Below are 25,144 nucleotides of genomic sequence, written 5' to 3' on the forward strand. Positions count from 1 at the left end.
AAAGGTAGACTTGCTGGTGTTTTTCAGATCCTTGTTCTGCTGCATAAACCAAGAGCGCTTGAGTTTGAATTCACAAAATGATAGCCAGACGTTCTCTTTCAGGATCTTCAGTGAAACAAATTCATTTTTCAGTCAACCACTGCATGCTGTCCTGGTCCTGAGGCAACAAAGACTATTACTAGAAGGCACTTAATTCACACTGTCCCTTTAAATGTAACATGACTATAAAATGAAGAAAATGGAAGCTTTTTACTTGCTTACCACTGAGCTATTGTATAGATTGTGCACAGGTAGGAAGAATGATTGCGTCACACTTATATGGGCTCATGATTTTTACTCTCCAAATATTACAGCATGCCCAAAGTGCTGCATTTAAATCAATACTGTGTTTGTCCCGACTGCACGCAGGTTGTCCTTCTTGTCTTTTAATCTCGCTAAACACAAACCAAAAATTTCAGACACGGACTCACATCTGTGCAAATAGACAAGGACTCGACCCCTCAGTGTGCAGAGACTTTTCTTTTTTTGTGTGCGGAATGGACAAAAGGTGCTCGAGGGCAAATGAGACCCCACGCTAAGCAGCCTTTTCATAAAACAATCGGTTCAAATGCAGCATGAGGTTCAAAGTATTCAGAACTCCAATTAATGAAGCCTGTTATGTTGATTACATTGCAGTCCCCTCACAAATGTAGAAACCTAAAATCGGGGTGGGCAACTATTTGGCGCCACAGGCCGCATTTGGCTGATCCTGGAGACCTGTGCTATCTACTTGCGGAGATCTAAATCACATCTTTCTTTACATACGTTCTTAAATAGATTCGTTTCTTCAAATTGATTTTGAAACCCTCACAATTAAAGTCAAAATAATATATTAGGTCCCTGTTTGGGGCACTAAATTTGAGATTTAGTTTTGTAACAATATTCTACTTAAATTTTTAGGCACTTTTGTAATATTGCTTTCATCATACTTTCTAGTATTTTTTTACTCATACTCTAGTTTCATTTGTGTAGTACAGTACATTATTAGTATTTTTGCAGAAGTAATTTTGTAGTATTTCCTTAGAAATCCAAATACTTTGTGGTATTTCTGCCGTAACATATTGAAGAAGTATTTGTTTATATTTCTGGCATAATATTTGTGTAGTGGTATTTTTTTTTAGTATTTTGGTGTTATATTTCTGTAGTATTATTGTAGTCATATTTTTTTCTTTTCAGAATAAATAAAAAAATATATATTTATTAGGTCCCTGTTTTTAACCACTACATTTAATTTTTAGTTTTGAAAATCATTTTGTAGTATTTTTGGAGTATTCATGTAGTATTCTTTTTGGATCATGGTATTACTGCAGTGGTGTTTTAGTAGTACTTCTGTAAAAGTATTTTTATAGTATTTCCATAGTAGTCTTTTTATATTATTACTGTATATGTATTTTGCAGTATTTGTGGTGGAATATTTCTGTAGTATGATTTTGGTAATATATATATTCTTGAGTATATTTTTTTAAATTTTCATGATGAAAGCAAAATAAAATTTTAGTTTGCTGTTTGTAAACAGATTATTTGATCTTTAGTTTTGTAATATTTTTTTAAGTATTTCTGGTGTAATATTTCTGTAGTATTATGTTGGTATTATAGTATTACTGTAGTAGTATTTTTGTAGTATTTCTCTAGTATTTTCTTTCTTTTAAGAATAAAAGAAATTCATATATTAGGTTTAGTATTTAGTTTTGAAATGATTTTATGCTGTGTTTGTAGTATTTATGTAGTAGTAAATTTAGTTCTGTAGCTATAAAGGCACAGGTCATAGGAAATATCAAAAGAAAGCTGGTACCCTCATCTTTTATTAGAGAGAAGTATATTTCTTGCCCTAACCATTTTTCAATAAACAACAGTTGAACATTGCAAAATTTCTTGATAATACTCGTTTCCAGGAAAACCTTTGAGAAAAAAGGCTTTTTGTGAAAGGATGCATTTCATGCAGAACTTTCACTTCAGTGTTTTTAAAAATAAATTGCCATTTGAAATATCTCCTATATCTAAACAATGCTTTCAATGAACACAAGGGAAATGTGCTCACAAAATAACATTTTACTGTAAGAACACCAAACTTCTGCATGAACAATGCATGAACTTTGCAAGAACCTTTCAGCGCCTGAAGTTTCCGGTGACGTGATCACCCGAATTTGGTCATTAGGGGGTCGCCCACACACTCTCAATCACTGGATAGAGGAAGCAACACGAGGAAGTGGGGGCTCTTTGATGTGCGGAGAAAGATCTGATTCAGAGCATTCCTGCCATCTAGTGGCGATTTATCCTACTGAAATCATTCCCACAGGCTTGATACTTTCTGATCAGCAGTGCCAAAGCCTTTAGAATAGTTTTTTTTAATTAAAAACATGTTTTCACATTTTGTCACTCAGGGTCAATGAAAACTTCATCATCGCACTGAGCTAATAGAGAAGTGTGTACTGAATTATCTTGATGGAGTTTTTAAAATTGTTTTTAACAAGCTACACTACCACAGAACATAAACTGACAGGTAAGCTTTATCCTTACAGGTACCTGAAATGCTATTGCCATTCCTTGATAAAACTCTAACATTTTTGAATAAACCAAATAGAAGCAAACGAAGGTCTCGATAAGGAGGAGACCTTATTACACCGTTCAATGGGTTTTCACATTGCATAAGCGAACGTTGACCCTTCTTTGGGGTCAACTTTTGACCTTTTGGCTATTTCTCCAAATGATGTCAATGGAAGTTAATGTTTAGAAGGACTTGCTACTTTTGAAACGAGTCATGCTTGTGCAAGGGCCGCCATTTGAATGTCTGGTCTGAGGATGGAACAAAAAAAAACTAGAAAGGTGAGAAATCTAAAGGGCACTCAAACCGAATGATTCGATAATTGTCATTAATGAGTTTATTGTTGTTGGGGTTTTTTGACGTCATTTAAAAAAAATGGTCCTTTCATATTAAAGGTTGTCATGTCTAAACTATGACTGGACTGGCAAAGGAAAAAAGGGCGAATCATTAAGATTTAGGTTCTTCTCTTCATCAGTGTTTCCCAACCTTTTGAGACAAAACCCAGAGGTACACCATGGAAAATCTCTGTATCTGTGTTTTTACAAATATGATGCTGTCTAAATTGACAGTATAATGTTGTTCTGATCATTTGTAATCACTTTGATTTAAAAAATAAAACTGTCAGAACCGGGGCAGCTCGGCGGCGCAGTAGTTAGCGCATGTGCGGCACAGTCTTGGAAACCTCCTGCGTGGGTTCAAATCCAGCTCCAGACTTCCTGTGCGGAGTTTGTATGTTCTCCCCGTGCTTGCGTGGGTTTCCTCCGGGCACTCCGGTTTCCTTCCAAAAAACATGCATTTCAAGTGAATTGGCTGGTCCAAATTGTCCCTAGGAGTGAATGAGCGAGTGAGTTGTCTGTCCCTGTGTGCCCTGCGATTGGCTGGCAACCAGTTCAGGGTGTCCCCTGCCCACTGCCCGATGATTGCTGGGATGGGCTCCAACACCCCCGCGACCCTACTGAGAATAAGCGGTGTAGCTAATGAGATGAGATGAGAGATGAGAACTGTCAGAATCAGAACAGGATCAGGACCCAATCGCGTGAGGTTCTAACACAAGCCTTTTATTTTACGGGAAATGGGGAGTCATACACGTTAGGAAGCCGGTCTGGCATGGAAGGACAAGAAGCCAGAGACCGCCGAGACCGATTCCATTTGCCTGAGTTCATATCGGACAGGTGGGGTCGATACGGGACAGGAAGGGACAGACAGAAATTAAACAGTACAAAAATAAACGGGAACAATTGGACAACTGAAGATATCACAGGAAAACAGGACCGAGTCAGAACCTATGTGCTGTGGGGCAGAAGTTTGTTTGCAAGATATCACAGGAAAGCAGGACCGAGTCAGAACCCACGTCTTGTGGGGCAGAAGTTCGTTTGACGGGCATTTGATTTTTTTTTGGTATTATTATCTTAAACAGCTTTATCATACAAAATAACATTTTTAAATATATTCCCTGTAAGGCCGCATGGCGACTAGGAGGTTAGCGCGCAGCCCCATGGTGCAGAGGTTTAGGATTAAGTCAAGCTACCGCAACCTCCCCGTGTGAAGTTTGCTTGTTCTCCCTATGCCTGTGTGGGTTTCATCACACTTTCCAAAAAAGTGCATGTCAGGTTAATTGGATGGTTCAAATTGTCCCTAGGTGTGAATGAGTGAGTGAGTTTTCGGTGTGCCCTGCGACTGGCCTGACCCCCGCTACCCTACTGAGGATAAGCGGTGCAGATCATGGATGGATGGATAAATATTCCCTGTAATATTCCATGAGCAGATAATTATTAAAAAAGGAAATAAATTGTAATTTGCTGCCATCTACTGTTATGGATACATGTTACTCCACTGAGCACTGAATGAAAGCAAAGACACGAAGCAATGGCATGCTCTGCGCAAGCTGGTTGAAAAACACTGCTGTACATGACAGAGTACTTCTACTGGTGGTGCTGGTTCTGTTTAGTTTCCATCACAATTGATGAAGTTTAGCTTACTAGTGTAAAATCAAGTCTTTTGTGGGGAACATGATGCACATGACTCAAATTCAGTCGTTCCATTGGTGTAGCTGTCCTAAAAGTAGAAGGTTTCAACTACATTTGTTATCATGCTGTTCAATCCTTTTCATGCTGCAGTTGATCAAATACATAGTAGTTGATATCATATCAAACACATACAGACGTTCCAAGATGTAGTGTTTTCAAGCAGGAAAAAGTTCTAACATCGTAATCCAAAAAAATGTGTTACATTGGCATATACAGTTTGCTGGTATTGGTTTTGTTCTTAACAATAAAAAAACAAGATAAAATGTAGTTAAAATAAAAAATTACAGCAAAGTTATTAATTATTAAAATGAATTACCTGTTTTTTCTTCTGAGCCACAATGAGCACAAATAATAGGAAAAAACATATACCTTCAATTATGGCAATATGATCATTAAAGTTTTTCAAAATAAAATGAAATTGGTGCCAGTCATTACGTTTTAAAGATTTTTTACCATATACCTTGAAAAAAATTAATGAAAAAAAATTTGCCTTGGCTCGAGAAAGGTTGAGAAATACTAGTGTAAGGCCTTTACTGATGACATTGGCAGTTTGGAAAATGACCAAAGAGTGCATTGTTTGATGTGTCCTTTAAAAAATTGAAAGTTTAATAAGGATGTGTAAACAATGCCCAACTGAGCTCAAAGAACGCAAGTGCTTTTTTTCAACTGCAGTCATCTGCTTTTATCTTACCTCAAAAAAGCTGTTCGGAGGAGAACGTATTAAGCGTGTCTAAGAAATGCACATACTTGCATGCACATCGTGGGTTAGCTGACAAAGACTGCAGGAAATGACGGCCGCGGGGGGCAGCTTGCCAACATATGTGCAGGAGTGCAACCTTTTACACAGTTATGAATTTTGACCTAATCGTTTTTCAAGGAAGTAGGCATGGAAGATTTCTCTTAACATATGCTCTACTGACGAATACAGGTAATAATTATGGCAGGGGTTTCGAGTGGTGGTCCGCAATGATGGCAAAATGGCCGAGAGGTGAAAGAAATATACATTTTACTTTTCAGATCAACCCATACAGTCTCAAATCCATTAACTCGGCAAATAAACAGTATAATGAAAGATAATGTAGGCCTATTTAATTTTTCTCACATTGATGCTGCCATATCAAAACAAAGTAGGTAGGTCGTTGCGGAAAATAGCAGTGATATGATATGGATTTATGAATGAACATGTCATGATTGTTGATGTGAAGCACCTGTGCCCGCTCGTTTGGCACCAGCTGCCTTGGACCCTGATTGGCTCCCTGTCCCTATTTAAACCCACTCCTTTCTGTCACCTGTTGTCAGTCCGTCTGCGAACCTCAGTTTACTCTAGGCAAGCTTTTCGACCCTGACTCACTCCTGTTTTGGCTCCCGTCTGTTTCCTGGCTTCAACCCATTTTTTGATCTCGAACAGGTTTTTTGCTCTCCTGTCCCGGCTACTCACCTGTAAGAAGTACCACTTTCGTGTTCAGGGCAACCTGCTCCCCGTGACCAGCGATCACCGGATCGTGTGTGCAACCCTTTCCCTTCTTCCCAATAAACCTGAGAGAAACATACGCAAGTGGGTCCTGTCTCTGCTCTGGTCTTGACAGAAAAAACATCCAGACGTTTACTAGTACTAAACATTCATCCATCCATCTATAATTTCCTGCTTATCAAGGCTTGGGTCGCAGGGTAAAAGCCTCAGTAGAGAAGCCCAGACCTCCTATATCCCTCGGGACTTCATCTGGCCCATCTAATGGGATCCCAAGGTGCTCCCAGGTCAGCCTAGAGACGTAGTCTCTCCAGTGTGTCCTGGGTCACCCCCAGGGCCTCCTGCCAGTGGGAGATGCCCAGAACACCTTCTGAGGGAGGTGTCCCGGTGATATCCTTATCAGATTCCCCAGCCACCTCAGCTGGCTCCTCTCAATGCGGAGGAGTAGCGGCTCTACGCTGAGTCCCTTCGGGATGATGGAACTTCTCACCATATCTTTAAGGGAGAGCCCAGACACCCTGCGGAGCAAGCTCATTTAGACCGACTGTATCTGGGATCTTGTTCTTTTCGGTCGTGACCCACAGTCCATGACCTTAGGTGAGGGTAGGAACGTAGATCGACCGGAAAAACCAAGAGCTTTGCCTTTTGGCTCAGCTCTTTCTTCACCTCGACAGGGTCCGCATGATAGCAGTCGCTGCACCCATCCGTCTGTGGACCTCCAGTCTCATTTACAACTATATATATATATATATATATATATATATATATATATATATATATAAACCTGGTAGATAGATAGATAGATAGATAGATAGATAGATAGATAGATAGATAGATTTATAATTGATATATTTGTTTTATTTATATATTATTTTATGGTTTTAGTTTTTAACTTTATACATATTATAATATTTTTCATGGTTTTTTATTGGGTGGGCCAGGTGCAAAAGCCTGTCCGGCCGCCTGTGAGCTACTTTGCCCACCCCTGCTTAAAAAACACACCTTTCAATAACTGATCAGGCCTAATATCCTCCTGAATGTGTAAAACCTCCAAACTACAGGAAAATGAAGATTGGTGGTTTGCCGTCCCGCCACAGTTGTAATACCTTCTCAAGGTCCAATTGCAGCAATGGAATTTCCATAGCTAATTTGTGGTTTTCATTGTCGTTGTGCCGATCCAATGTGCTTTTCTGAAAGTTCGTATTGCAAAATGATTTATGCAATCCAGTTTTTTGGTCACGCTGGGTGCACGCATCACAGAACATGTAGCCTCCATTATCATCCTCCTCATAGCGTAACCAGGAATATAATTGAGTCCATTTTGGCAGAAAAGTCCTTTTCTTGCTAGGAGTATTTTTTTGTTTATCTTTCGTCGAATCGTTCGCTTCAAAACACGTGTTTTCCTTGCCATCGCGGTCGTCTGAAGAATTTCTCCGCCGTTTTTTCATGCCGGAATTATTGCCGTTGTTACCACTTTCTGTATTATATTTCGACTTATTACCGACACTGAAGAAATTACCAATGTTTTGTTGATTTGCACCTAATACCAACTGTTTTTTACAGAGGCATACTTCTCTGTATTGGGTCCAAAAATTGGACCAAGGGGCCAATCCTGGAAACCGATCCCCTTTTTTCATATGTGAATACATTTACTGTACATGCTGACATCTGCATGTTAAACATCTTTTTATTTTAAAATTGATTAATGTCATCAAGTTGGTTTTAAAATGCTCATATTTAGAGCAAAGTAATATATAAGGTCCCTGTTTTAAACACTTCATTTGATATTTCCTCTTGTAGTATTAGTTTCGCTATATTTTCGAGTATTTGTTGTGATATTGCAGTGGTAGTATTTTTGTAGCATTTCTGTCGTAATATTTATGTATAACAGTATTTTTGTATTATTGTATTACTGTAGTGCTTTTTCTCTCGAAGTATTTTTGTAGTATTTTCATAGTAGTATTTTTGTAGTATTTCTTGAGTGTTTCTGTAATATTACTGTTGTAATATTCCTGTGGTGGTATTTTTGTAGTACCTCTGTCGTAATATTTATGTAGTAGTATTTTTGTATTATTGTATGACGAAAGTGCTTTTTTTGCAGTATTTCTGTGGAAGGTCTTTGTAGCATTTTCATGGTAGTATTTTTGTAGTATTTATTGAATATTTGTGTAATATTACTCTCGATGTATTCCCGTCGTAATATTTCTCTAATTGTATTTTTGTGTTATAGTGTTACTGAAGTGCTATTTTTGTATTATTACTGTAGAAGTATTTTTGAAGTATTTCCATAGTAGTAATTTTGTTGTAATTAATGAATATATTTGTAATATAACTATAACTGTATTTTTGTAGTATTTCTGTTGTAATATTCCTGTCGCAGTGATTCCTTATTATAGTAATACTGTTTAAGTATCTCTATTCTATTTCTAAATAATTTTATTTCTTTTCAGAATAATATTGTAGTTCTCTGTTTTGAGCACTAAATTCGGTATTTAGTTTTGTAGTAAACTTGTAGTACTTTTGTAGTCATATTTATGAAGTATTATTTTTGTATTGTGGTATTAATATAATGCTATTTTTGTGTTATTTCTCTAAAAGTGTTTATTAAGTATGTCCAAAGTAGTATTTTGTTGCATTTTCATGGTAGTATTTTTGTGGTATTTCTTGAATTTTTTTGTTATATTACTATACCTGTATTTTTTTTAGTGTTTTTTTGTTTTAATATTTCTGTAGTAGTCTTTATGTATTATAGTAATACTGCATAAGTATTTTAATACTATTTCTAAAAACTGTATTTCGTTTCAGAATAATATAGCAGTTTTCTATTTTTAAGCACTAAATTTGATATTTGGTTTTGTAGTAATCTTGTAGTACCTTTGTAGTAATATTTATGAAGCATTATTTTTGTATTGTGGTATTAATGTAATGCTATTTTTGTGTAACTTATCTCGAAGTATTTCAAGTATTTCCATAGTAGTATTTTTGTCGCATTTTCATAGTAGTATTTTTGTAACTGTATTTATTTAGTATTTCTGTTGTCATATTTATTTAGTAGTGTTTTTGTATTATAATAATACTGTATTTTATTTCATTTCTTTTCAGAATGAAGGCAAAATGATATCGTAGGTCCCTGTTTTCAAAGACCTAAATCTATATTTATGTTTGTAGTAAATTTATAGTATTTTTGTAGTATTTCTTTAGGAGTCATTTTATAGTATTTTTGTAGTATTTCTGCTGTCGTATTTTTGTTGAAGGCACACAACAAGGACAACGGGGTAGTATAAATAAATATAAATATTGTCCTTTTTGGGGAATTCTTTTTGAAAGGTGGGATGAAAAAACACGTGGCCGTAGTTTGCCCAAACCTGTTTTAGTAGAGTGCTTTTTTTTTGTTTTTTGTTTGAAGTGTGTCACCAAAATTCCAGTGTTGCAACAACTAATGGGAGGTCAGGCAAACTAACGTCCATTGTGAAAGGTTCCTTGGGTGATTTTCCAATATTTGCTCACGAAAGTGTTATTAGTTCCATTTAGCAAAGTGACAATCATGTGAACCTTTCGACTCTTCGCTTGAGTGATGTCGAAAGTGTAAACAAGACCTTGTCAAAATGCTTACGCTGAGTTGACTCGTCATAGTGGAGTTACAAAACAATTCTTTTTAGTTTTGTCTTTTCTGGTACCATTAATCATCTTTTTGTTCTGCATTGTATTCAGTACAAGGAGTTGGTGACTTTGCTTATCACAACCATTTAGAGAAGCGGGAGGGGGCAGGGGAATTTGGAGAAAATGTGAAAAAAGGAAAAGGAAAAGGTAAAAAAAGCCAGAAAACAGGAGAAAAAAAAGAAAAAAGGGAAGAAAAAGGGGGGAAAGAAGTAAACAAAAAAAAAGAATGGTCTGCGTTTATATAGCGATTTTCAAGTTGCAAAGCCCTTTACAATGTGCTTCACACTTACCCATTCACACGCACACACACACACACACTCACACGCCATTGGCGGCCGCAGCTTATCGGGGGCATTATAGGTTCAGTGTCTTGCCGAAGGACACTTGGACGTTTACCTAAAAAAAAAATAATAATATTATTAAGCAAAAATTATCTTACAGTGGAAGTTTTTTTTCCGTATGTTCTGATTTTATAGGTTTTCTGTGAAAAAAGAAATAATTAAAATTAAGGCCGGAAAGAAAATGGGGAAAAAAAACCCACAGGTTTTGAGGTTAGTCTTGGCAGCCAATCATATCAGCTCCCTCTCGTGAGGATTATCTTATGTCAAATAAATACTATTTTCTCGACCGGCAAGTATTTAAAAAAGGCATATTTCCATGATAGTTCATATAATTTTGCTTATCATTTCAATTAGTATTTATTTAGTTTTTTCTAATGAATTTTTTTACCACCAAGGTGCACTAAATAATAAACACTGTCCCTTTAAGCACCAAATTTGATGTTTAATTTGGTGGTATTACTAGAGATGTGTGTGTTGTTATTTTTTTTGTATTTTTGTAGTATTTCTGCAATGGAATTTTTGCATTATTTCTGCAGCATGACTCTGGTTGTATTTTTGTAGTATTTCTGCAGTAGTATTTTGTAGTATTTTTGTAGTATTTCCAAAGAAGTATTTCTCTTGTATTCCCGAATTAATACTTTCTGTAGTAGATCTGTAGTATTTTTGTAGTATTAACATAGTTGTATTTTTTCTGTTGTAGTACTTCTTAAGAATATTTGAGTAGTAATATTTCTGTAGTATTTTATGGTATTTTTTTTAGAATAAAACAAAATTTATATTAACTCCCTGTTTTTAAGCACTAAATTTGGTATTCGGGTTTATAGTAATTTTGTAGAATTTTTGTAGTATTTCTGTAGTAGTATTTTCTTTATAGGCACACCAAAGGACAATGGGGGCAAACCACGAACCATTTTTTTTTTAATAGTAGAACTTTATTTTTGTTACTATATTTTGACAATTTTCGTTTGGGGGGCTGGGTGAAGAAGCCTGACGGGCCGCATGTGGCCCACATGCCGTAGTTTCCCAAACTCTGATTGAAGGGATTTGAGGTCATAATCTTGCTCAGCATTATTGATTTTTACATGCATTAAAAAATCTCGCTGCCAGTCACATTTTATTAGCATAAATGTGAGATACGAGCGTTATTTTTCATTTATAAACAATAACTATCGAAAAATCTTGGAACTATAAAAACAGTTGAAAGTAGAGATGTATTTGTTTTTTTCCTCTAGGGGGGCCATTTCCTCGTTGCCAACTTTGATTTTTACAGCACCTGAAGTCAATTAAGAACTCAGTTAGGCCGATATAAAAAGAGTTGGAAAAATTAGTCCTTATTCTGTCACCTCTGGCCTTTGCGTCTTTCTCCTTGAGAAAAAGTCCAAAGTAAGTGAGGGCTTTTATTCATTTATTGTCAAGCTGTTTGTTTTTCCACAGCCTTATCTTCTTCTTCTTCTTCTTCTTCTTCTTTGTTTGGCTGGCATTCTTGAGTGTTTCTTGACCTGTTTTACTGGCACTCACCACTTGAAAGATGTATGTTTTGTAGTGTGCGTGTGTGTTTTTTTTTTTTTTTTTTTTTTTTTCCCCCGGTCAGGACCGGGATCAGCCGCCCAAAATATTCAAAATGCCACATTAGAGCTGGCAAAAAATAACCACAAGTTTGTCATTTAATATTATGTAGTTAAAAGAAAATCGCATATGTGCGTGTGTCCACCCCAGGGTTTGTTCGACAATTTTGAGCAAATTGGCGAAAGGGAAGCGCCAATAAATCTGGCTTGGGTTATATATATTTTTTTCATATATTTGTAATGGTTTATTTCATTATTTTCCAACTCAAATGTAGTTTTTAACACTCCTGACTTGATTAAATATCCTCAGTCAGATTAGTTTTCCTAGATGAGTCTCTTAACTTCTCACAATGTCTTGTCTCAAGTGTACCTTGATTGCAAGTATTTTCAACTACTGTGCCGTGAGAAATTATCCAATGTCACTTTTTAAAATTTAATAAATTTATGAATAATTTTCTGCAATTATGTCAGTGCTGTAAAAACTGAGGGTATTGTAATTCAACATACTGTTCGGTGTCTTTCATAACATTTTTGGTTAGTTGTTTCCAATGTAAAAAAAAAAAAATATATGCCCTGGCTTAAGGGCCTTAAAACCGTGCCTTATTTTAGTCTAATTAGCAAAGGCCAAATGGGGCTGGTGAATTGGCAGCAACAACTTTTATTTCATTTTTAATATTTTTTCTTTTTTTTTTTTTTCTCCCGCAGCTAGAGGCACATGTAATAGTTCTGTGCTGCAATTGCATGTTGGCTAGCTAAATATTGCATTACTTACAATACGCTGTTAGCTATTTAATGCCCCAAGTGCTATCAATCTTATCTCTTCAGTCATGGTTACCCTGGAGGTGAACCTTTTTTTTTTTTTTTTTTTTTTTTTTTTTTTTTTTTTTTTTTTTTTTTTTGCGACTCAATGTGTTCAGTTTTTGGTATTCATTCTGCTGTTAAGCCATCCAAAGAATACGCTCGCACCCACAAAGTAGGAGGGCCATGACTAAACTTTTTGATCCCTTACTGCCTCCTCCCCTAGTCCAGTGTGGCTATAAAAGGAAGCTCTGCTTGACACTCATGACACTCACTCTGCTGACTTGGAGACTGCCCACCATGAAGCATCGCCTCTCTGCACCGCTGCGTCCTACGTTACTCCTGCTTGGCTACTTGGGTAAATTCCAGTGTTTTGAGAATTCTTGCTTAAATGAGCCTAAATATTGGGTAAAGAGAATCTTTGCTATGAAGATTAGGAAAACCATAGATTTTATCCTCTGCAACTTTAACCCTTGTGTTTATTCTTAATGCAGTTACATACTACCCACTATTAAAGTGAACTTTCATGCCATTCTTAAATATTATTTCTAGCTGTTGTCCTGTCTGCCCCCACTGAAAATGTGAGATGGTGTGTCAAGTCCGACAAGGAGTACCAGAAGTGTATGGACCTGGTAGCCAAGGCACCAGTTTTCACCTGTGTCAAAAAATCTGACTCCATGGGATGCATCACTGCCATTCATGTGAGTTGATCCAAATAATTTTGAGGTTGTTTTTTTTTTTTTTCCTTGAACATGATGGTGTCAAGCATAAATTCTAAAGGTGTCAAAGCAAATGCTAAATCCTTGCTCGAGACCGTTTTGACAAAATGAGTTGGCCAACCAAATCGGGTCAGAATTGTAACAACGGCTTGCGTTTTTGTACCTTGCTGGGCAGGAGGGTTCAGCAGATGCCATCACCTTGGATGGAGGAGACATCTATACTGCTGGCCTGGAGAACTACAAACTTCATCCAATAATTGCTGAGGACTATGGTGCCAGTAAGTAAATTGTGACACGAAACATAAGTTATTTTTGAAAGTTATTCATTTTGATGCTTAAAATAAAGGTAACAGAAATTGTGGAAAGGCTTGAATCTTATTAAACACTTTAACCTAAAGACATAACTTGTGTGGTTAGCTTCTGATAGCTGCTACTATGCTGTCGCTGTGGTGAAGAAGGGCTCGGGCTTCGGCATCAGAGATCTGAAGGGGAAGAGATCCTGCCACACTGGCTTAGGAAAGTCAGCCGGTTGGAACATCCCAATTGGGACATTGATTAAGTTGGGTGTGCTGAACTGGGGAGGCATTGAGGATGAAGCACTAGAGACTGGTAAGTGAAATCATAAATAATGGGTGTAATAGAAAGAATTGTTCAAATGTGTTTTTGTGTACAGCTGTGGGCAACTTTTTCTCCAAGAGCTGTGCTCCTGGAGCAGAAAAGACTTCCCCATTGTGTAAATCCTGCAAGGGAGACTGCTCACGTTCTCACAATGAACCTTATTATGACTACAGTGGTGCATTCCAGTAAGTAATATTGACTCACTGTTTGGTTCAACATTTTTAAAACAATGCACATTTAGTCTATCTTAAAACCATAGAATTGTGAATAATGCAGGTTGTCCTGAGAAGATTCCGACTTGCCCTTAAAAGTAGCTAAAATTGTGGGTTTTTTTTAGGTGCCTGGTAGAAGATGCCGGTGATGTGGCGTTTGTCAAACATCTGACGGTACCAGGTAAGTTGTGTTGGTTTCATTGGACTACATTAATAAATGCCATTACTAAAACAAAAAATCAATTTCAAGATGTGACATGACAAAAGTATGAACTTGGAAATTTGACCAGCACAATACTTATAAACCTCTACAGCCAACATGAAGGCTGACTACGAGCTGCTTTGCATGGACAACACCAGAGCACCAATTGACAAGTACAAGGAATGTCACCTTGCCAGGGTACCTGCTCACGCTGTAGTCACCCGCCAGGACCCACAACTTGCTGAGTTAATCTGGAAGAGTCTCACCACAGTGCAGGTAATTCTATCCAGCTAAATTATCATAAAACCACTCAGCGCAAGGTCAAATATTTAGGATGAAGCATTGTTACTATTCTCCGAACAGGGCTTTAACCTGTTCTCTTCTGAAGCATATGCACCTGCCAAGAACCTGATGTTCAAAGACTCCACTGAAAAGCTAGTTAGGTTGCCAGAAAACACCAACTCTTTCCTGTATCTTGGTGGCAAATACTTGAGCATCGTGCGATCCCTTAACAAAGGTACTAAACACAAGTTATCTTGGGCAAATGCTTTGAAACTTCCCTAACTTGTTCTTCCCCAGAGTTTACTGCAGCAGGATCAAGCGCCATCACATGGTGCGCGGTGGGCCTAAGCGAAACCCGCAAATGTGACAAGTGGAGCATCAATGGCATGGTTGATGGTGAAAATAAAATTCTGTGCCAGACAGCCCCTACTGTGGAAGACTGCATGAAAATGATCATGGTAAACGACAAATGCGTGTACTGTAAATCTTGCAGCTCTGATTAAAACGTGTGGACCTTATTTAGCGTAAAGAAGCAGATGCTATGGCAGTGGATGGAGGCGAGGTGTACACAGCTGGGCAGTGTGGTTTGGTGCCAGCCATGGTGGAGCAGTATGATGAAGGTAGTAACAACTAGGTGTGCATGGGTAGAATAAGTGTGATTAAATACACTTTTTTCTTTTTTTTTTTTTTCTTTTACACAGCCAAGTGCAGCAAAGATGGAGGTAAATTTATTTTCACTCATGTTGGCTAGCTTTGTGGCAACTATAATAGTGGGTAGAGATAGTATGGCTAGTCTGGGTCCAGCCAACATGACTCTTCATACTTGACAAATTTGTTTAGCCTCAGCGTCCTCCTATTACGCCGTTGCTGTGGTGAAGAAGGGTTCTGGGGTGACTTGGGCCAACCTGAGGGGCAAGAGGTCTTGCCACACAGGTTTTGGCAGAACAGCTGGCTGGAACATTCCCATGGGCAAAATCCACAAAGAGACTGGAGACTGTGATTTCAGTAAGCATTCATCAATTTAACATTGATGCAATACATTCTACAAAATGTGTAATATGCCAGATAGGCTTAAAGTGGTCTTTTGTATACTCAGCCAAGTTCTTCAGTAGTGGTTGTGCTCCTGGATCGCCAGCTGGTTCCCCGTTCTGCTCTCAGTGTGCAGGCAGTGGCAAACCAGTGGATGACAAGGCAAAGTGCCAAGCCAGTTCAGAAGAGCAATATTATGGTTATGCTGGGGCCTTTAGGTGAGTGTAAGATTAACCTTCATTAAAATTGCTAAACTATAAATATGGCTTATCCCTCCCAGATGTCTTGTGGAAGGGGCTGGAGATGTTGCCTTCATTAAACACACAACTGTTCAAGAAAACAGTGATGGTAACATCCTACTCTAGGACGAGTTGCACTTACCAGGCCCAGATACGCATATTTACAACCAAATTGTTCATTGCAGGAAAGGGTCCCGCATGGGCTGCTGGTGTGTCAAGCAGTGACTATGAGCTGATATGCCCAACCAAGGGTCCAGTTCCCATCACAGATTATGAATCTTGCAACCTGGCAGCTACCCCTGCACATGCTGTGATCACCCGGCCTGAGACCCGCGATGATGTTGTTGGTGTTCTTCAGGAACAGCAGGTAGGAAGAGTAAATGACCTCACAAATGCTGGAGCATGTCAGTTGAGGTTGCACTGCTTAGCCTTTGTTGCATTTGTAGGCCCGCTTTGGCAAAGCTGGCAGCGACCGCACCTTCGAAATGTTTGCATCAGAATTTGGAAAGAACCTCCTTTTCAAAGACTCCACCCAATGTCTCCAAGAAGTCCCAAGCGGTTCTGATTACAGGAGCTTTTTGGGATCTGATTACATGGATGCCATGACCTCATTGAGACAGTGCACGGACTCCACTCCAGGTATTGATATTTAACCTATTCCTTGACCTCGACAGTCTGATTTTAGGCCAATAGTGTAATCAACTTGTGTTCCTCCTATTCCACAGATCTGGAGAAATTGTGCACTTCCCACACTTGTCAAAGCAACTAGGATTAATGGGGTGACATTCCCACAAACTGGTTCTGCTGATAAGCAGTAACCACTCAAACAAACCAGCTTATGCCAATAATGACTTGATACATGTTGACAATTTATTAAATAAAGCCTTTGAAGCTATGTGTGTGTATTGAATAAATTACAGGAAGTGTGGTTTAAAAGCCAATATCTTCAAACTTCTGGGTTGATGAATCTAGTAAAAACTGTAGCATGAATAAAGGGAATTCTTTCATTCTTTAAATGAACAATTAAGGAACTTATTTTTACACTTAGTAAATGTTGCATCTTGTAAGTAACAATATATAACAGACTACATTTTAAACAATCTGCTACCAGTGACCAAGGGATCCAGTTTAATGTGGGGAACTATAATTCAATATAAGGTCAGATGTATGCTTTTTCATTAGCACATAAATGTTTAGAAACATTTATAAACCTCCTTAATGCAACCTGCATGAATGGGACTCTTCGTTTTGCTCCTGCAGGGACTAATCTAGGAACTCACATGATGAATACTGTACATAATTTTTGCTTTGCAATATAACTATTCTATACATTAGTGCAGGTTTTTTTTTTTTTTTTTTTTTTTTTTTTTTTTTTTTTTTCAATACATTGGGAAAATCTTGTGGCACACAACTAACCATAAATCTTATGGCACTGAGCAGTATGTTTTAATTACAATATAATTTATAGTGCCCCCAGTTTTTACAGCAGACACTTGATAATGACATATTTGCAGAAAATGATTCATAAATGTTAAAATTTTAAAGTGACATTGGATAATTTCTCAAAGCATACCTGACGATTTCTCACGGCGCATTAGTGTTGTGGCACAGTGGTTAAATCCCTACATTGGTGTATGAAGCGAAAGGTAATTCTGATGTTTACTGTTTTCCTGGATCAGTATTTGGACCTTAAACTGTTGGGATGCAAGGTAGATGAGGACATTATAAAGTTTCAAAATGGGTATAAATGTGTACACTGTTCAATTTGATGTCTCCTAGAAGGACATCAAAATTTGTTTCAGTCCCTCTTCCAGGGGAAGAGCCTGGGTTATTTAAAATGGAACATGACCGTTCTCCTGGGAACTAATTGAAAAAGGAAGTCTTGGACTTTTAAAACTGCACACAGCTCGATGTATAAGGGTGGAAAACCATTGTTGGAAAGTACTAATACAAAAAGTATATACTGGAGTCATATGTGGATAAACATAAGTACATTTCATAATGCTTTGATCAAACATAATATAGCTGGAAAACTAGTGACAACATACTTGGTGACCTATTTTATTTGAATACACACACATTTATATACCATATGTCCATCCATAAATAAAACAAACATAGGTGTTACCTTCAAATTAAATTGCATTTTTTTTACGTGAACTTCCAAATGATGCTGAACACGTGAGGTCTTAGTTGGTTTAAACATGCTGTCGGGGCAGTGGTACAGACTGCTATATGTGTAGCATTCTAAAGCACGTTTTCTATTGCCAGTAGTTATTGAATGATGCTAAAATGTAAACTACCATACCTGTCAACCTGTACGTTTTTGCCGTACAAAATGTTTATTATGCATTTTAAGATGTGTACGACGTACAAGAAAATCTGTACAGAAAAATGCAAATTTGTCAATTATGGGTACCATCCGGTGTACACCGACTATCACGAAACGGCAAATCAATCAAGTAACGAATTTGCCGCGGTAGCCTCTATCTCGGTATCGTTTTTTTTCTGTTGCAAACTAAGCGAGCGGTTTGATGCTACTGTGCGCATGCCGCCTGGGGATTTTCCATTGCATCATTCCGATCACACGTGAACAAAGCGAAAGCAGAGCACTATGCCTGCATTACAACATAGTTTTGAATTTTCTTCGGATACAATCAAGTCGCAAAGGCCGAACCTGAATTACAACGCCGTAAGTCATTCTGATCTGAAAGCAACAGGCGAGGTTGAGTAAATTTGAAATACATGTGGCCTTGAAAAACATCGGATTAAATGTGGTAGTTGTGTGGTTAAAGGAAGTCTGTCTCTCTTTAGGGAACCGGCTTTTTCGGCTTAACTCGTTAAAGAGAGCTGGCTCTCGAACGGCTCACTTGCTTTGATGCATTATATTACAATATATGATGTATAAAGACGTTAAGAAAAGTATAAAAAAAGTATAAAGTATATACATAAAGTATAAAAGCAGAAAATGAAAAAAAGACAGGTTTGTGGTTATCCCTTTAATCAGTATATTACAATAATTTAATGCAGAAAATGAATTAATAATTTGAATAAGAAAATTTATTATTCTACTTAATTATATCTGCATGTACTTTTTCCTTCTACAGTGACGTCCAAGCTACTTCATTTTTTAACTATTTCAATAATTAAACCTCGTTCATGTCGAGCAACTCAGTATCTCACAACAAAATGTTAATTAACAATATATATGATATAACGAAACACATGTACAATATAACATGTTAAACGACATAAACACGTTTGGAAAAAAATATGGTGTAAGATTATTTTGTAAGGGAAAATACGACAGTTTGTAAGGGCATGGAGCCCTGGAGGTTGACAGGTATGAACTATGTTAAGTGTTTGAGTACATAAACAGTTCTAAATAAGTCTGCATGCGAACCTAGCAAATCTGTGTTTCCGGATAGAATGTGAAAGCACATTGAGAGGCAGCACCCCCTTTCAAAACGTAATGTTTCGACTGAAGCAGGATTAATGCAATCTAATAAGGATAGGGGAGATGTCCACATTTTCGATGAACATAAAGGGTCTTCATCTGTTTTGTTTTTTGTTTTTTTTACTAGTAGGCCTACCTGACCATCACATGGCTTAAAATCAACTGTCAAAGAATGAAGTCAAGTCATTTTTATTTGTATAGCCCTTAATCACAAAGAGTCTCAAAGGGCTGCACAGGTTATTGCACAGACTATTATTACACCATCCCCTGATCTGAAACCAACACGAGGGCAATGAAAAACTCAAAAACCTCAACATGAGGAAAATGAAGAAACCTTGAGAAGGGACCGCACATGTGGTAATCCCCCTTTCAGGATGACCAGGCTGCAATGGATGTTGCAATAACAAATAATACCCAGTTCCCAGATATTGTCAACAAAAAATATTGGTTATTCATATGCTTTAGAGTAGAAGTGTGTTTTAAACATTTCCACTGAGGTTGCAGATCTGATCTCAGGGGGAAGAGCATTCCAAAGCACCGGTACCCGGATGGAGAACGCTCTCGAACCTCCGGAACTCTTCTTGGCTCTTGGGATCACCAATAGACCAGCGCTTTCATTTTCATCTGTGGACATCCCAAACAAATGGAAGGAGAGTTTACGAAAATGTATTTCACATACAGTTGTGTGTGAACGGTCACTTAATGATCTGCAATAAAAAGTGAATCATCTTTAGAAATGCAAGGTGTTAGTATTTACCAGCCTGGGTTAAAGTTAACTTTATCGTATCCTAATTATTTTTGAGAGATACACAAATTGATCGGATCATTCGGTAATTTGGATCATTTCTGACCTCAATACTAGTCTACAAACTCTATATTGATGAACACATCAAACGAGGCATGTACTTGTATTGTGAATAAAAATCTGCGACTCACCGCTATAATACTGGACTCCAAATCTCGTCTCCAGACTCTCAACTGGTGAAACTTCTTCGAGTTTAACAGCATCACGTGATTTCCGGGACTGGCACTGAGGGAGGGTGCAGGACATTGCAGCCTGCAGCCAGGTGCTTCGCAAAAATCTTGTGAAAGGCTAGGCAAAAAAATATATATTTTTAAATATTTTATATAGCAACATGCATGATTGTCTGCCATCTTGCTGCTTCAGATACCCCAAAATCTCAAAAAGACTGGGCAAAAAACTAATAGTGCGGTTTGGTTACTTTGAGTCTCAATTCAAGTAACATTTATTTGTATAGACCTTAGTCACAAAATGTCTCAAAGGACTGCATGGGTTACAATTACAACATCCACTGATCTTAAACCAACATGCAGGCAAAACTTCAGCATAAGGAAAATAAGAAACCTTGAGAAGGGGCCTCAGAAGTGGTAATCCCCCTTGCAGGATGACCAGGGTGCAATACATTTAGCATTGGCTTACAATACACAAAACACAGTGAACAGCAATCAAAACACATCGGAAATATGTACGAAATTTGTCCTAAAAGCCACTAAAATTGTCCAAAAAAGTCCATGACAGCAACGACACACCTTACTATCTCTGCCAGATGATTGATGCAGACGTTGACATGATTCAGGTCCAGATGCTGGTACGACTGACTCATCTCGATTTGTCCTACTCCCTGGTATCACCACCAGCCAGGCAGTCGGAAAGGACAGGAAAAGAAAAGTATAAGGAGGGCATCAATCATAAGCTAATGAATGGAGGTAAGTCTTAAGTCCACATTTTAATACTGCAGCTCTTATCTCCGGAGGCAGAGCATGCCGCAGCACCGAGGCCCGGACGGAGAACGCTCTCGAGCCTGCAATTGCACAAAATAATTTCAGTTTTTCATTTTCATTAAAATGTTTTAAAGCATCTGGGGGGAGGATTAATTCATGCAAATCCTGTAGTCAATTCTGATAGTGACAGCATATTAGACAAACTAGGTAACCACTTTGCCACCCACAGGGGGGTTTTAACGATGACACTCTGCATTTTGGTTAGGTGTAAATTCTTTCTTTTTTGTCCAGCAGAGGTCATCACACTGAATTGTGTCGAATGTCTCAAAGCACTGAAGCATTTCAACACATTTGATTTCATGATAAATGAAGCATTGTTGATGTGGTGTCGAGACTAAGGTTGGGAGGAACATTTTAAAAATCGAATCCTGTATAGTTATTAATTACTTTGAAACAATGTAATCAGTATAATAATCCAATGCTATAATATGAAAGTAATGTAACTAGATTACTTTCGATTACTCCAATACCAAGTATAATAATTTAAGACTGAACACACATCCATCCAATATCTGCACCGTTTATCAGTACTGTCGCAGGACTGAATAAACACAATACAAATAAGATGACTAAATCTTGTTTAAGAAAAATAATAATTGTAACCTCGAAAAAGAATTGGAAGATACAAAGGTTAGGTATTTATTTGTAGTCCAACATAAAAGTACTCAAACCTGAGCCACAACGTATAGTTTATCAAGCAAAGAAAAAACTTTCTCTTTCACACGGCAGACCATTTCAACAAGATATGCTCTGAGTTCACATTAAAAACCTAATATTGTTTTAAACACAACAAGTGATCAATTTCTAAATTTTCAACAAAAAAGCAAAGTAGTATATTAAACACGATAATATACATTCAGGTAGGTACTTAATAGTTTAAATTAACCTTTGTTGTGTGCGGTCCACAAGTCTTCTGTTGTGCACACATATAGTACGTATATACATATACAGGTATACATAGCCAGGTGCAGGGAGGCAGGCTGGAAAGCCACAGACTGCCCAGGTGAGGTGGGGTGCAGGGGTTTTGTGGGCTTGTCAACCTCCCGCCATGTTCAAAATGATTTTTCTCATCCAGCCAGCCCAAACTCTACTTTGACATGTTGTACCAGGAATTGTCTCCCCGCCAAGAATTGTCCCCGCTAGCCGAACCGCGCACTGCATCTTGTTGGTTCGAGTACAATACAATTTATTCATGTGTTAGGTCTTGTTTGATGATGACAAGAAATCAGAAACGTTCGTCGCCTGTTTTATCTGTTAATAACTTGACAGTTCATTTCAGCGTAATAAGCTTTATAGTAGAGCATGTAATATTTTCAATACAGACGCTCCCCTACTTACGACCATTCTACTTACGTAAAACGGTAGATACGAACATTTTTTCGGGATGTTAAAAAAATATCCAGATATTGCTTTAATTCAGAATTTGTATTGTGCGCACCTTTTTCCGAGTACAGGACATTACTGTAGTCCTTCTTTCCACCGCTACCGGCGTGTGGGTTGCTGTGAGAGGTCACCCAGCATCCACTCGGAAGAAGAAAAGCGCTTCATCTTCCTAGTTTTTGTGTAAACATTCTGTACTAGGTCTCCAGCGCGCTAAGAACTTTGACACTTTTATTGCTTAATATCTCGTGCATCCATTTAATATGGTTGGTGTAAAGTGTAAAGAAGAAGCAAGCCGTTTCTTTTGAAACGAAAGTGGAATAAGAAAGCTTGATGCATTTGAGAAAATGGTCGCAACACTTTTTTTCGTCCACTTTTTACTACATAGGAGGACCCCTTGAAGCGCATCTTCCAAAAGTAAGTTAAACTCAACTATATTTATCTTTATAGAGCACATTATTTTATGAAATGTTGATTCGTGAGAAAACAAAACAATACAGGTTACTTATACAAGCCTTAAACATACTTATATCAACCTTAAACATACAAAATACAGCCCTGAAGCAACTTACGGACAAATTCAACTTACGAACGATTGTCCGTAACCTCGTTCGTAAGTGGGGCAGTGTCTGTACTAGTGATATTGGAAAGAAAAGGCAAAATAAGAATGCTACTTGCTCAAATGTGCAATACCGTTCTATTACATTCCCAACAAATAAGACACATAGATGTTTTAGTGACATCTTCGCTTAATGATTTCTATACAATGTGCATTACTGTTCTATTACATTCCCAAAATGGTTCAAGTGACATTTTCGCTAGTACATTCCTAAAAAGGGAGATCCAAAGTGGATTTATGGTTTTAGTGACAGTGGAAGCGCGTACACGTCACTCACGCTAGGGGGGACAATTCTCAGCACAACATCGGCCCTTCGGGAAATATCCCGTTCTTGCAGATTAGCCACTTCATAAAAAAAAAATATATATATATATATATATATATATATCTCATCTCACCTCATCAGCTGCAGCGCTTATCCTCAGTAGGGTCGCGGGGATGCTGGAGCCCATCCCAGCAATCATCGGGCAGTGGGCAGGGGACACCCTGAACTGGTTGCCAGACAATCGCAGGGCACACAGGGACAGACAACTCGCTCGCTCATTCACACCTAGGGACAATTTGCACCGGCTAATCCACCTGAAGTGCATGTCTTTGGAATGTGGGAGGAAACCGGAGTGCCCGGAGGAAACCCATGCAAGCACGGGGAGAACATACAAACTCCGCACAGGAAGTCCGGTAGATGGATTTGAACCCTCACAGGAGGTTCCCAAGACCTTGGAACTGTGCCGCACACACTAACCACTGCGCCGCCCTATATTATATATATATATATATATTATAATAATAATAATAATAATAATAATAATAATAATAATAATTATATATATATATATATATATATATATATATATAATTTATTTATTTATAGGGCGGCACAGCAGCTGAATGGTTAGCGCGTCCTCGGCACAGTCCTGAGATCATGGGTTCCAAAGTAGCTATCAGCCTTCCTATGCAGAGTTTGCATGTTCTCCCGTGCTTGCGTGGGTTTCCTTCCACATTCCGAAAACATGCATGTCAGGTTAATTGGCTGGTCCAAAGTGTCCTGACTCCTTAGGTGTGTTGTCTGTCTCGGTGTGCCCCGGGACTGACTGGAAACCAGTTCAGAGTGTCCTCTGCCCGCTGCCCAAAGATAGCTGGGATGGGCTCCAGGACCCCTGCGACCCAACTAAAGATAATCGGTGCAGATAATGGATGGCAATTTATACAACACAGGAAACACGGGGAAAACATATAAGTTGGCAGGTATGTTAGTACGTTAGTAAAAATCGATACAGCAAATGATTGTGTGGTCGGCTTGATACAAATCAGCATGTTTGCTCATTTAAAATGTAATCAGGATGGGCACCACCAAATTCGTGTAGTTTCCATGAACAAAATTAACACTATCGCGGTGTAGAATACTAAAATGCTCGCCAGTCCCATTGACGCAGACATTTGGAAAATTAGATGTCTTGCTCAAATCGACACGTCAGAATATGGGATAAACTGCAGCAAACATGAGCTATTGTTCAATAAAGCGCTAAAATATAGGTGAAAGTTGTAGCAATGTCAGCATGCATGCTATCTAACAAAAGTTCCTTTAAGAAAATTACCTGTTTATTGTTCTTCAAGTTATAAATCGAGTTAAATCCTTGGAATACGACTGCAGTTTCACTCGTGGAAAACAGAATTTTCACTACACTGCGTGGTTTCACCTCGATGAACAAATACTGAAGGCATTACAGCCCATTAATAGTATTCTTGTCATTAGATGACAGCTTGCAACCACGCGAAACGTGTCGTTAAGCACCGTGCACGCGCGCCATGTGCATTCCTCATCTCTCTCCGTTTCTCGAGTGCCGGTGAAAGGCATTATTTTTCTATCGGCGCATTACAAATATGTGCTGTAAATAGACTGCTAAATGAAATTGTAGTCCTGCAAAGTAATCGTTATTTTTCTAAATAGAACTGTTGTTGGATTACATATTTTCTGCGATTAAAAGTAATAGCATTCCTTTACATTTTGTGTTCTAACTACGTAACGTCGTTCCATGCAATCCGTTACTCCCCAAAACTAGTCGCAACTCACCACACTGATTCGTGCCAAATGCTTCATAACACTGAACCATCTTGACACATTGCTTCATATTAATCAACCGATT

At 38.0% G+C, this 25,144-nt stretch overlaps 2 protein-coding genes and 1 long non-coding RNA gene across 4 annotated transcripts in view; 1 reads left to right on the plus strand and 2 right to left on the minus strand.

Annotated features, from left to right (window-relative positions):
* Positions 1-25,144, minus strand: part of LOC148374475 (uncharacterized) — a 224,943-nt gene that overhangs the window by 50,756 nt on the left and 149,043 nt on the right. The gene's annotated exons all lie outside the window — the stretch shown is intronic.
* LOC148374478 (serotransferrin-like) lies at positions 11,305-16,636 on the plus strand. The gene is made up of 18 exons (XM_088336980.1): positions 11,305-11,460; positions 12,667-12,798; positions 12,993-13,141; positions 13,335-13,437; positions 13,577-13,768; positions 13,833-13,962; positions 14,115-14,170; positions 14,304-14,467; positions 14,555-14,708; positions 14,771-14,931; positions 14,997-15,093; positions 15,175-15,195; positions 15,314-15,478; positions 15,570-15,720; positions 15,783-15,850; positions 15,927-16,108; positions 16,188-16,380; positions 16,467-16,636. Exons 2-18 carry the CDS (start codon positions 12,705-12,707, stop codon positions 16,508-16,510), a joined length of 2,124 nt encoding a protein of 707 aa, XP_088193106.1. The 5' UTR covers positions 11,305-11,460; positions 12,667-12,704; the 3' UTR covers positions 16,511-16,636.
* Positions 17,789-24,641, minus strand: LOC148374479 (uncharacterized). Its single transcript, XR_015852938.1, has 5 exons — positions 24,596-24,641; positions 20,944-21,021; positions 20,750-20,841; positions 20,135-20,291; positions 17,789-19,822 (listed from the first exon to the last, which is right to left on the minus strand). It is a non-coding gene; the product is annotated as an uncharacterized LOC148374479 (long non-coding RNA).

This window comes from Urocampus carinirostris, chromosome 1 (assembly GCF_059441175.1).
Source record: "Urocampus carinirostris isolate Australia breed hairy pipefish chromosome 1, RoL_Ucar_1.0, whole genome shotgun sequence".
NCBI lineage: Eukaryota > Metazoa > Chordata > Actinopteri > Syngnathiformes > Syngnathidae > Urocampus > Urocampus carinirostris.

Coding starts and splice junctions, on each gene's coding strand:
- LOC148374478 (XM_088336980.1), top strand. CDS start 12,705: ATGACACTCACTCTGCTGACTTGGAGACTGCCCACCATGAAGCATCGC. Junction 13,963..14,114: donor GACTACAGTGGTGCATTCCA/GTAAGTAATATT, acceptor GGTTTTTTTTAG/GTGCCTGGTAGAAGATGCCG. Junction 14,171..14,303: donor CAAACATCTGACGGTACCAG/GTAAGTTGTGTT, acceptor AAACCTCTACAG/CCAACATGAAGGCTGACTAC.